The 14,729-nt window shown below is 33.8% G+C and overlaps 1 protein-coding gene across 1 annotated transcript; it reads right to left on the reverse strand.

Moving 5' to 3' along the window:
- Positions 1 to 13,283, reverse strand: LOC125057512 (sodium-dependent neutral amino acid transporter B(0)AT3). The gene is made up of 5 exons (XM_047661241.1): positions 12,343 to 13,283; positions 6,159 to 6,830; positions 4,304 to 4,665; positions 2,376 to 2,639; positions 1 to 1,776 (listed from the first exon to the last, which is right to left on the reverse strand). Exons 1-5 carry the CDS (start codon positions 13,021 to 13,023, stop codon positions 1,590 to 1,592), a joined length of 2,166 nt encoding a protein of 721 aa, XP_047517197.1. The 5' UTR covers positions 13,024 to 13,283; the 3' UTR covers positions 1 to 1,589.
- Between the last annotated feature and the right edge of the window lie 1,446 nt (positions 13,284 to 14,729).

The raw sequence follows: 14,729 nt of genomic DNA on the forward strand, positions 1-14,729 counted from the left end.
CCGGCACTCCGGGAGTGCAACCCGTCGTTTTTTGAAATAGAAATTCGCTGTTGGCTTTAAGGCCTTTACAGCTCAGCTGTTTTGGCGAGCGTAGCTCGGCCGTAATGGATATGAGCTGAGCATAACGTTGTTTATTAATGATATACTTAAGACTTTTAGATAATAAAGACACGAGTATGTACTCCACTTGATTCGTAGATACAATACTCTATGGACAAAAAAAAAATCTTATCTATCAAGACTGATTTCAGTGTGGGTGTACCACATTAACATATACAATATTCCATCTACGGATGGATATATAGGACTAAGCCCGAATGGCGACTATGCTAAAGTTCTACAAATAGAACAATTCCTATTCTAAATTCAATGGGTAAGATTCAGAATCGAGACTTAGCGTAAGTATGCCTCCTGTATGTCAAAAACGTAATGGATTTGACACATGCGATCATGACAGCTGGATCTTACCCAAAGAGTCGTGAAGTGTCATTTAATATTTGGTTATCGAAACTTGACTTAAAATTTAGCTTTAATCTTAAAATCTATGCTTAAAAGGAAATAAATAGAATACTTTATAGGTAACTACTATTGTCATATATTTCGTATTATTGTCTTAACGATAAAAATATTTTCATTATTGTCATATAATGTTCATTCAACGATGATTTAAACAATTGTAAATATGGAAATATCAAAAAAAGCTTCAAAAAGTTATAAATTACAAGAAAATATTAATGCAAAAGTTTTGTTTAGGTTAATAAATCGTAAATTGTTACGATACGTGTCGAAATTATTTCAGTGAATATAAATATTATAAAAAAAAACATATAGAACAAATTATTTGCGCATAGATATTTTGATATGTGTATTCGAAAGAAAAACACATTTATATCATGACATCTTCTCATTAATTACTTTGAATAGTTGAAAACTACTGTAACTTGTGCGTCTTCTTTTACGTTATATTTCATTCAAGCGAATTGTGTATATGTCGCAGCCAACTAGCTTAATTAGCCTTCCAATCAGCAACCTAGTCGCTCTCTTATACAGCGCCGTTTTACAAGCGGCCTGAATGTTATTCAGATTTCAGTACCTAATTTGATACAGCTAGGCAAATAATGAAAGAAAGTGACGTTTAATTAATTGCCTAGCCTGTTTATATTTAGTTCCACTTTTTGTAAATTTGGCGTCGCTCATGATTTCAAACAATAATTCCAAAAATAATCGTCTTAAATAAATATTTCTTTTCGTCAGATGTTTTTTATTATGTCACATGGTCACCCACAAGGCCTAAGCATTAGCCAGCCAGTTTTGTTTAATGTTACATTACAAATCCTACGGCTGGAAATCATACAGGCCGTTTATCGGCGCTTTTTATTAAAGCGTCTAGGCTGTTGATTGAACGGCTAATTAAGCTAGTTGGCTGCGACATATGCATAACAGTAAGTCATTATAATTACTACTTAAATAAAGGTAACATCCAAAAATTTGTATTATCAATACTTGATTATTGTCAAATTGTATTGTATTGTATGTTATTTTGTACGCAAGAAACAAGATATACAAGCCTATCTTCTGTTACTGATATGCTATTCCTCATCATCAGTTTCGCAGCATCCAGGCCAGCAGCAACCTTCAGTGCCATCGGGCCTGGTACAAAAGAGTATTGTCTGCAGAGAAGTTACGGGGTGCGGTTCTATGCCGTGGAAAACGCGAAGGTCCTCTGCGGGAAACCAGGCGCGTTCCTCGTCATCAATCACTTGGATGCCGAAGTACCTGAAATTGTTATTAAGCAATCTTTTATGTTGGTACTTGTTCTGTGTCCTGAAGGAAACGGCGATACCAACATCAGAAGGAAATAAAGTTTACGCGTTTGAAAAACGATCGATTGTGTTCGCACCACGGATTAATATATAATCGTACTTACAAAAATCAGTGGCGCTACAACCTTTTTAGGTCTGGGCCTAAGATTTCTAAATCTGTTTCATGATCATAAGTCAATCTAATAGGCAAGTAGGTGATCAGCCTCCTGTGCCTGACACACGCCGTTGACTTTTTGGGTCTAAGACATGTCGGTTTCCTCAAAATGTTATCCTTCACCGTTCGAACGAATATTAAATGCGTATATAGAAAGAAATTCCATTGGTGCACAGCCGGGGATCTAACCTACGACCTCAGGGATGAGAGTCGCACGTTGAAGCCACTAGGCCAACACTGCTGAATCATACATAAAAGGTTTTAATTATCTTTTAGTAGTCTAAATGGCCTCGTACACAATTCAAACAAACCCTATTTAAAATCAATAAATTACTTGAACCTTCGTAGTCTAATTAAATGATACTCAAAAATAATGTTCGGACTGATTTGAGTCTCACCTGCAAATAGCTAATCCTGGTATCCACAGGACAGAAGCCAAAACGAGAACCAATACCAGAAGTATGGCCCACACCGGCCAGGGCTTTCTTACTGTGTCTCCTTCAGAACTGATCCAGGCGTCGTATCCTGAGCCTTCCACAGCCAGCTCCGCAAATGAGGATATCAGGATAGATATCATGGCCAGTGGTGAAAGGTACTTCCAACATATTAGCCAATAGATTCCAGGGCGTTGGCCTGTCATTGCTTCTATGTCGTCTGCAAATCTAAAACATTAAATTAATTATCAATAGGTATATTAGTTACAATGCGAGTTTATGCTTGAAAAATAAAATATGTTTATTATGGAACATAAGATACATGTATCACTTATTCCACGTCATTAAATTTGAGTTTGTAGGCATCCCTACTCATCGGCAAAGAAGACAGAGGGTGTAGGCCGAGAGAAAAAGCCGGCGTGAAAAACTCTCGGTACTCTTTTAAAATAAAGAAAAGAAAAGCAAATCATCAAACAACACTTATTTTAAAACTTCTTTAATCTAAATCATATAACACGAACGAAGAAGCATTAAGGTCTATATTTAATATAATTTGGTGCAAAACAGTGGTTTTTAGTAAGTTAACGTAAACCTTAGTTTTTATTTTGGTAATAAAGTAATTTATCAATATATTATTAAGTAGATTTACGGTACCGTGTTCCAAAACAAAAAGTATACCCTTGCTACTGAAAGGAACTACTGAAAGTGAATGCTAGATTTGAATAAGATAAGCAATGAATATTTTGTTCCTTCGCATAACCTTTCAATTCAAGACATAATTAAAATAACTTACTTTAAAAAACAGCAATATGTATATGTATATGTGTACGAAATGACGACATAAGTTAGTACTAAAAGAACGAGCCAATATAAAGCCCTATTTACTTAGAACCTTTCACCGCAACTTACACCCACGTACAAAGTATACAAAATTAATTTATCTTCAAAGGGATAGTACGCCCTCGTTTTATACAGAATTATTTATATACCTCAGAATTTCAACGAATTTAATTAAAGTTTAACCGTTGAATTAATGATTTAAAACTAAATCTAACATGCACTGAGTGAATTAATATTCGCTCCAAGCTTTAGATAATAGATATGTATATGTTAACGTAAAATTGTCAAAACCGTTAGATTGTAATCTATCGGTTATCGGTTATCGGTATTCGGTAGATTGTACTACACTAACTTAGTTATCATTCAAACTTCTTTGGTCAATTACAGATTAATTTTACTTCCCAACAATTTCATATAACTACCGAATAATAATACGTTAAATTGCAAGCAGTATGTTGAGTTGACAATCTTTCGACAGTTTACAATCTCGCGAGATAGATTACAATCTAACGGTTTTTACAATTTTACGGTGACATATACAAACTGTATCATCTAATCCCTCTGTCGTTAACACATTTTACTTGATACAGTTATATTTAGTTTGTAGATATAGTTAAGTAAAAAAAAAATCAGATGCGCTACCACCTATTTAGGTCAGATTTCCGAATCTTTTTGATGATCATTTGTCATATAGGCAAGTAGGTGATCAGCATCATGTACCTGACACACGCTGTCGTGTTGGGTTCTAAGGCAAGCCAGCCTCCTTCACCGTTCGAGTAAATGTTAAATGCGCATATGACCTATATGCCGGGGATCGAACCTACGACCTCGGGGATGAGAGTCCACACTGAAGCCACTAGGCCAACAACTGCTTTTTAGAGTTAAATAAAATATTTTATTCTTATATGAAATTAAACGCGTGTCAGTTTCGATGGATGACGGCATCTTTTGAATATTTAGTCTGTCTAACTTTGAAAAAGGAAAAACCACATAGAAACTTCAAATTTAAATTTAGAAATAGACAGTAATTATATACAGTATACGTAACTCACCTATTCACTCCATAGACATACGAGATCCCAATACATTCAAACAGCGCAATGATCAACAATGGAAAGTTTCCGCTATACATATCGAAAAGCAGAAATATATAACTTCCAGCTCCATGCGCGAATCCCATAGATAATAGACAACATAACAAGCAAATTCCACCCGTCAAATATTCCTTTCTTAGATTCGGAAATAGTTTCATATCAACAATCGATGTGACCACTCCTTCTAAGGTCCCGAATTGTGAGTCGATTCCCAATGTGAACAGCATTAAGAAAAACAGTACGGACCAAAATTGCGCGCCCGGGAATTGATTGATTGCTTCTGTAAATATTATGAATGCTAGGCCCGTACCAGATGCTGTCTGCAAATGAAGAATGCGTTTGTTTTATTAAGGATTAAATTGCTTGTATAAAAAGAAATGTACTAGAATATAGATTCGTTTTTACAACAAACTCCCAAGCGTAATTAGAGTATTATCATTGAATAAATTCAAAACTCTCCTTAAACGTAAAGATGATTATTTAAATGATCTTGAAGTGAGTGTCCATGGGCGGCGGTATCACTTACCATCAGGTGAGCCTCCTGCCCGTTTCCCTCAGTAAAAGATTTTTATGGGAGCTGTTTTTTTTTTAATATGTTCCTCAGATTGAAATCAGTCTGTAGTTATTGAGTCTATTTCTATTATGTAAATATAAACATACAAAAATTCCAATCTTTCCTCTTTACGATATTAACATATATTGTTTATCTAATATATAAAATCATCGTATCACAGTGTTCGTTCCCATACTCCTCCGAAACGGCTCCACCGATTCTAATGAAATTTTTTATGCAAATTCATTAATTCTGAGAATCCTAAGTGATAAGGGGTGTCCAGCTCAATTTTTTTTTTATTATCTGGCATTAAAAAATACATACAACCCTAAATTTTCACCCCTCTACGAAAAACCTCTATTTTTTAGTATAGTAGATATTTATTTTATTGAACTAAAAAAATGTTTCCTAGAAATAATATACACGGCAAAACAAAACTAGTGGCTCGCGGTCGCAAAGAATATGTCAAAACTGTTTCCCTATAGTGTCTATGTTAACGTAAAATTGTAAACACCGTTAGATTGTAATCTATCTCGCGAGATTATAAACTGTCGAAAGATTGTGAACCTCAGCGTACTGCTTACAATTTAACGTATTATTATTCGGTAGATTGTACTACACTAACTTAGTTATCATTCAAACTTCAATTTAATTACAGATTAATTTTACTTCCCAACAATTTCATATAACTACCGAATAATAATACGTTAATTTGTAAGCAGTTCGTTGAGGTTCACAATCTTTCGACAGTTTACAATCTCGCGAGATAGATTACAATCTAACGGTTTTTACAATTTTACGGTGACATCTACAAATTTTAGTTGAAACTCATCTAATATACCAGAGCTGAAATTTCCAGAGCCTCGTGGGGACATATTATGGTCGTGTTTTATGAAAGCTTTTAATTTAAGTTTTGCTTTGGGAACCAGCCAACCGCAAGAAAAATTCTTCGCAGTATTGAATTGAGATTTTTACAATTTAATTGAAATATTTTTATACGTAATAAGCTTTACTGTCTTGTTATTTTTGCCTTTTTGAAACGTATTTTTAACTTCAATAATTTACCCGTAATCTTCCAATTAGATATCTTCTTTCTAAGTTAAGAGAAATGCCGTTTGGCTGAAAATCAAATCACATTAGAGTTTTAAGATGTATGTATGTTTGATGTATGATGTTTGACTATCTAAGCATCCGAGGAGGCATCTGCATAATAATCCTGACTTATAATAACCAGTTTAATCAAAAGAACGTAATACTTACATTATCCAATTCCTTTTGTAAATCGCACTCAGGTAAATGCGGCATTATTAAACGAGTCAAACTTCCATTTAATCCAACGGTAATATTTTGTCCCGCCTCCGGAAACACCATATCCCTATATCCAGATCCGAACATCTCTAAAAGCGTCTGATTTCTATCGCTCAAGCATTTCTCATATACCATAGTTGCTTTGAAGCCAATAATCGAGAAAACAACGATTCCGGCGAACATTGACGTTAAACAGTTAGTCATAGAGACCATTATTGCGTCCCTATAACAATTATTGTCAACTGGATTGTATGAGCTAAAAGCAATCAGACCGCCAAACGCTAAGCCAAGGGAAAAGAAGATTTGTGTCCCTGCTTCAAGCCACACAACAGGGTCCAAAATCCTCTGCCACTTTGGAGTAAACAAGTGGATCAGACCGTCGCCCATTCCTTTTAAAGTTATTCCTCTGAAGAAGAATATTACTAACACGATATACGGAAAAGTAGCGGTGACATATACAACTTTTCCGGAAGACGCAATCCCTTTAATCATACACATATACACAAGGATCCAGGCTACGATAAGGGCTAAAGCTATCTTGTAATTGAATGTTTCTGGATAGTTAATATCCTCTGATATTTGTAAAGTTGTTCGGTACCAAAAATATTGAGTGGGACTGCTTACCTGAAACAAAAGATACACACGGTATAACTTATGATCGCTATGGGGCCGACCTTATTAGATATTAGACAAGGGCAAGAAATATATGGAGGGTAACCTCTCCATATATTGGGGAACGCTAACTCGTTCCCCTCAGAAATAATGTGTTATTTTATCAGCTCTTTAATATTATATCTGCCGTATTTAGTTCAAAAATAGTTTAGTTGTTTGTTAATCAACCTCTCTTGCCAATTCACAGTTAAACACTTAAATCCTTATGTTGTTTTAAAAAACTATTTATTAAAAAATTCGGGTCACAGTGTTACTTACACGGTCCTCCGAAATTATATTTTCGTTAGTTTTAAACTTTGTAAAGTAATATCCCTAGGTGAAATCGCTGCGCCGCGGCAAGGTTTACTATATATAAAGAAAATAAAATGCGAAGAATATATTGTACAAATCAATTCTCAGTAGTTCTCTATAATAAATAAATCTATAAATACAACTGGAAAGCAAGTATCCTCAGCCCGGCACGGAAAATCGATACACCAATACACTGTACACGTGCAAACAATGAAACCTACACCCACGCTAAAGGAAATGGAAATCCAATGTGCAATTTTACTTAATGGGCCATAAGTTCGTATTACTTCTACGTGCTAACGTACGAGTACATATTCACTCATTTATACCTATTGTTATGTGTATCTAACTTATATTAAACACGGCCAAAATTATAAATACTTATATAGCCTCATATATACATTTTAAGTAACACTCATTCACACATGGACTAGTAATATACAACACACACAGACATATAGACAAATAATTTTAATCTGCCCGTCAGCTAATAGTTATGATGAAATCAAAATTGTGATTTTAGTATTGTTCCCCAGAGTTTTATTAAAATGGAACCACCATAGATATCACCTAGAACCAGATTTAGCGTAGTAAGTCGTGGCTAGCAATAAGTATACGACACTATATTTACTACACAGACACACAAGTATGTGTAAGTTGTATAAGGTAATATATATCTTTCATGGCGAAGGTGATTAGATTTTTAAAGGCAAGGTGCCTTTATAGCGTGGGCGAGTATTTAGATCATAAATACTCGCCCACGCTACCGTTTGACACCTATTCTAAATAACTTAACTTATTATATGACATTATAAAATTAATATGACACGTTCATGCCTATTTATATATGACTGATTGTGCGGATTTATATTTAATCTATATAATTGTACCAATATCTTAGAAATAAACGTTTCATTTTATTTATAACTTGAAGCCCATTTAATTTCCCAACAAGATACACTATAAAGTCGTTAAGTTTCAACACGGTTTCCACTTTAGAAGCTTCAAGGCGTTTATTCACGATCAATAAGTCAACACGCCTCCGCTCCTATTAACAACAGCTTATTTAATTAAATAACGATATAAACTTTTTTTGAAGGTTAAAGTTTTACAAAGGTTTATATTAACTAGTTGGAATTTGTTTGCTATGGAATCGAAATGCACACGTTTCATGTTATGTGGTTTTTCTTCTCTATTACTCAACAACTCTACTACAACTCTACAACATACGTGGTATAACTTACGTTTTGCACTTTAAATATTGCAAATAAATTTGCATTTGCGTTTTCGTATAACGCTATTTCCGTCCCCCATATAAAAGGGTATTTACCCCCTATAACGCGGAGTTTTCTCAAGTTATATTTCTATAGTGTGAAATTTATAACGATTTGTCAAGTCCATAATTAGTTATTAGTTAGCTTTGCACTAGTTTCAATTGTGTTGTTACAAAGTTAAACTAAATAACTTTTCTTAAATTGTATAAAAAAATTTATCAACTATAATTTCGTAGCGTACTTATGACGAATTCGTAGCCAATAAGCTACGAGTGCGTAGCTAGCCTCTACATAGCAAGTAGACTACAATGTATGTAGCTCACGTAGCACCACCTACGCTTCTAATCGTTCTATACGAGATTGCACCGACCCTTGGCATTCCTCCAAATACTAATTGACATTCCCTACGTTCGCGTAGGTTTGTATGCTAGATGTATATTTAACTAGTTTCTTAAAGAAGACTCCTCTATTTAATCTAAGGCAGACAAAGCGCCAGGTTTATTTTTATTTTTTATTCTAAAAATATTTTTTCATCAACTTGGCTGTCAATAAAAGTTTCAAATAGTTAGTAATAAAAATCCAGTGACGTGCCATCTCGTCACGATATTGACCTCACAGTACACATTGGTGGATCGCCGGAATTTGAATTTAGGACCTGAATTCGTGGAATGGTAGAAGATTAGATTTGGTGGAATGGTGGTGATGGTGTTTGCACACCGCTAGACTTACAAAGCTCCAAGTACTACGGCTATATTAAATACAATTATTCCATTAAGCAAATATAAAATAAAAGAAACAACAAGTACCCGTTTTAAAGTGGTTTTCAATAAAGCGAAACCAATTTAATAAAATATGTGTATCATATTGAAAGGCAATGAAATGGAAATTTATTCTGAGTTTCATAATCGAATCCTTATTAATTCATTTTGAGAGATTCTAAAGTACAGATACGTGTCGAATTAATATTCAAATCGCTGTCTTTCTTTTTTCATTGGGAAACGGCTATTTTTAAAGTGACACTTTTTTAGGCGCATGAGGGTAAATTTTTTACGGAACGTCACGAAGATGTGCAGCGTTTTTGTCGAAAAAAGGGAGAGAGCGATTGAGACCGATTGAGAGAGAGTGAGAAGGGTGAATGGATGAAAGAGGTTATATAAATTGTATTTTCAAAAGTCAAATTTCGTCAAGAGAATTTATGAAATATTAGTATTTTATATTTTATGCAAAATAATTTATTTAAATCTCAAATGACGAATTGTAGATTCAAATGCCCCGTGTTCTTAAAAAAATAAATTTATTATTTATTTAATTCCTAATATATCTTCCTTTTCCCCTCTCTCTAAGCCTCGGAAATCTAAAGTTTGTATACATAAATATGAACAAGACTTAAAAATTAGTTTGCCAAAGAACTACTTTGTACGCAGGCACTTTTTTTTATTTATATTAAAGGCAAAAGAAAACGTATTTAACAAATATACATCAAATTTTATGTTTATTTATTATTATTATTTATAGAACACGAGGAAATCGGCCTCTTGGCTGATACCGCCTCCCATGAACACTCTTGTGCGTTTTCATTCACGTCACACGTGCTTTTGCGGCCTTTTAAGAATTGGTACGTTCTTTTCTTGAAGTAGAATTGGTACGGAAATACTTACAAACAGTGGGTAGCTGGTTCCACATAGTAATCATAAAAACTCTCAGTTATGAAACGACGGTCGTCGAGGTGATACGGGTGGAATTTAGTATTCTGCTGCGCTGCGTTGTATAGCGCTTCCGCACAGCAGATGAAAAATAATAAACTGTAATAATACAAGGCTAAGCAATAATTCTAACTTTGATTTTGTTCCCCTTGGAATAGAGACTCTTGGGCTGTTGGAAGAAGCGCCTAGTCAGTACCTGACTTACGAGCTTGAGTTTTCGAGGAAATGCTTTAAAGTACACTGACTGAGAGACCAAACTTGAAACTTATTTAATAATTATATTTATTTATTATTATTACTAAACATGTACTCTAATCATTTTTGACAATCATAATTACATAATTTATTTATATTTAAGTAATTAACACAACATTTTATGTCTTCCAACCGACGATAATATCGCCCAAACGTTCACTATTTTCAGTATCATGAGACGAAAATTTCTATCGACTTCTAGTAGGTTAGGTTTATTTTTTCGAGTAGTTTTACTTGTATAGTGCTATTCCCAGGAGGAGGCAAGGAATTCCTGTCATTCAATCGTACTCTTACACAAACTCATTAAAAAACAAATTAAAAAGGGAATTCGAATGAAAAAGGTTTTACTATAATTTTAAATTTAACGAAATGGTTCCTTTACCCTGTCAAGGATTAAATTTATAGAGCCAATACGAGCGAGAATTTCCAATTTACAGCTTTTATCAGGCGTAAAGTTGCGAGATTCATTATATATCCATTCATAAGTTTCTGGCTCGGGTTGATAAGACTTAAAGAAGTTGGGGTTTAAAATTCTTTCTTTTGCAGACAAGTTTCACTGACAGTTTAATTAATGATAAGTTTTTAGTCTGTGCTTCAATCTTAAATTTTGATAATATTTCCAAGATCTAAAATATATTGTATGGATGTGAATGCGATTTAAATTTACATATATAATTATAAAAATAATGGAACAACGTTTAGCTTTTAAGTGAATGAAAGAGGCAAGATTAATACTTAATTTATAATCTTGACAAGACAGTTTTACTATAGTTAAAAAATATTATTTTATTAAATGTCTTAATTAAGTCACTGCGGGTCACTTAATTCCCGATCACCTAGTACTGGATTAGACGGGATATATTCCACCGTTTAAAAATGTTATCTAACTAATACAGTATTAGCGACATATTAAATTTTTAATATGATATAATTGGACGAAAACATTACTGTATGTAGAACAATGCAGTTAAACTCGTAAATAACTATTTATCTAGGTAATCGGAGAGATTATCATATTTCGGAGATCCGTAGAAAGCTTAATTGGCTACCCATTCGATTGCGGCGTAAGATGCACATTTTACAACTTCTCTCTCTTCTTTTTAATCCTAATTCTCCTAGTTAAAGCAAAATTTTACGTTCCTGTCTGGCGGTGGTTTTAATTTGCGTTCTCTAGACAACCTAATTCTTGAAACTCCTACTCATAAAACTGAATTCTATCACTCCTCCTTTACCGTGCAAAGTATCCTGCTATGGAATTCCTTACCTATTAATATTGATATCAGTCCTTAAATTTATTTAAAAATCTTCTTTTTGATGATTTTTCTTCTGCCTCGTAATTAGCCACTACTTATATATATTATATTAATTGTGACTCAATTAACCCTTGGATTAGCTTTTACATTTTTGTTGTTACATATTATTGTTTATTAATTTGTTTTTTGTTTAGATTTTACTTTATTTTAGTTATAGGTTATATGTTATTTTGAGTTTGAGTTTTCGTTAATTATTTATGCACTTCTTGTAGGTACTTTACCCTCTGTAGGTGTTTCTTTTTTTATTGTTCCATATTAGGGTTGCCTGGAAGTCGCTTGTTAGCGATAAGGCCGCCCGTTGCCTAATAACTTATGTAACCTGTTTTTTGTGTAATTAAAAAAGTGTAAATAAATAATCTTAAATATTCCGTGGGTTTCAAATAATTAACTAATAAGATATCTACCGATTACGCTTGTTAGCGATAAGGCCGCCCGTTGCCTAATAGCTTATGTAACCTGTTTTTTGTGTAATTAAAAAAGTGTAAATAAATAAAGAATCTTACATATTCCGTAGGTTTCGAATAATTAATTAATAAGATATCTACCGATTATTTATACTTATGTATGGCCTAATAGATAAATAAATAGATACCACACAATATTATGTAATAGATATTACTGTACTTACAGCACATTCAGGCTCTGCGGTATATGATCCATTGTTAAAATATTTTTTCGGACACTCCGACCATGGTAACTCAGCTTGGAAACTCTGAGCGAAGTAGAATAAGCACCATGCTATTATCGAGTTGTAATATAACGCTACGTTGAAGGAAACCACTGCAGAACTTATTCCAATTCCACCTAAATAGGGAGATACTTGGTGCCAGACTCCAATGGCTCCCTTTCGCAAACGTTGCCCAATAGCCAGTTCTAAATAAAATATTGGTATGCCCTCAATCGCCAGCATCACGAAGTATGGTATCAGAAATGCGCCACCCCCATTCTTCTGCGCGAGATATGGAAACCTCCACACGTTACCCAAACCCACTGCATAACCGACCGTAGCTAACAGAAACGTCAACTTGCTGTCCCACGATTCTCTTTCAACTTCTCCATTTTCTGGTTTAAAACCACCCCGTTCTTCTACAGAGCTTTCCTTACTTGGTGTTTCGGAAGACTGCCTGGGGCTGGTGTCTTCAAACGCCTGGTTAGTCGCGCCATACATAACCTTAGGTCTATGCGAGTGTCCATTTTCTAAAGTAACAAGTCGACCACGCAGTTCTTTCATTTCCATCCGTTCCAAGGAGCGTTGGGCGTACAAGTCCCTTGAGCTTTGACGGCGGATTAATTGTGCTGTGTTCGCCATTTTAACTATTTTAGTTGGATAGTGTTTTGATTCAGGCTACCTCAATCTCATCATCGTCATGGCACATTATAAGAGACACGAACACGACGGCGCTTACTACAAAGTGAATGAACTTTCGTAACTCTATCGATCGAATCATTTTTGGTTAAATACCTTCTAACACTATGCTTTTCCACTACAACGTTTCATGGCTTATAACTATTTTTGCTAATTATTGATTTATTTTTCGCGAGTGCTGACGATAGGATGTGCCGTTTGTCACTGGCGGGAAAATCTCTAAAATGGCAATAGGAGTCGATGACGCATGCGCAAATGTAAAGGCTTTTATGGAGTATAAAAGGTTATTCAATCGGTATTGAAACCATTAGTTTTAGCTGTCGTAGCTTAATAGCACATGTCACATGGTATATAATAAAAGACATTACTATTATGATCCAGGACGCTAACTAACGTCATTTTACGAGAGTTTTGTAGCCTTTTTATTATCTATCCGGGCTATTATATATAACATTATAGACTTGGGCTTATATAATGTTTTAGAAAGCATAAGTAAACATTGACCAACTTTAATGTCTGTAAGCGTAGTTATTTCATAATTGGCCCTTCGATGCCTCAACAATGCATGTAAACGTTATTTTCTTTATCTTGGGTCGTAGAACCTGCGGAGTACTAAATCAATAGAACACTAAATCTAATTAGTTATTATTACTGTTAGTACTATCTATTATGTGCCCAACTCAAGGAGATCAACTCATAAAGAAAAACAAAACAAAGTAGGTAGTCATAATTATGTCGAAATAAATAAATGTTAAGTGTGTGTAAGTAATTGTGTGTGAGAAAGTAAATAAAGCGATTTTACTATATTTTATTAGTAATTTTTAAATGATAATAACTTTATTTATATTTTTTAGACGAATACTTGCGCTACTGCATTATTAGATCCTTATTATAATAAATTTGTAAACAATTTAAAAAGCTTTAGAAATTTTTCTATTTTCTGACTTTTCTGTTTTTATTGCAAATGTTAAAAATTATTTATATGTAACTCATGTTAAGAATTTTTAAGTTGGTACATAAGTTAGTTATTATATTCATAAGTTAAAACAAGATTACATTTTTATTTGGACGTCTGCAGTGCAAGCCATACAATCTGTCTTACCAACTCCTACAGAATGTTCCCCCTAAGACCAACTACAAATACCCCTAAACATCGATTAAAATCCCCTTTTGTTTTTGTAGTACAATCGGTTTGAAAGGTATAGTTCTACCGATATCTCATGGCCAATAGGGAAATAAAACAATTCTTGTAGGCAATAATGGGGAAATTGGATTAATTGAATCTTGATACTGTTTATTTTTCTATTTATGTCATAAGTATTAATGAACATGAAGATTATTAGTTATTTGTAAGAAGAAGTTCTTCATCAACTGATGACAATAAAGAGGTGTTTATTATAAATCGCTCTTCCAGCATTTCAATTATTATATCATGCTTCATGAAGTAGTTTTCTATCTCATATAAGGGCGCAGACATTCCGGTAGACCTATAATTTCAAATGTGCATCAAAAATACACTCCAGTAGTATAAAAAAGTAAAATTCGATTTTGGAGTATTATAACTTTTTGATATTAACTATAACTGATTGGATTTTATATTTATTTGGTGGTTCCATCTTAATTCCCACATAATTTAGGGGGAAACCCCC

This window comes from Pieris napi, chromosome 16 (assembly GCF_905475465.1).
Source record: "Pieris napi chromosome 16, ilPieNapi1.2, whole genome shotgun sequence".
In the NCBI taxonomy this organism is placed as follows: Eukaryota; Metazoa; Arthropoda; class Insecta; order Lepidoptera; family Pieridae; genus Pieris; species Pieris napi.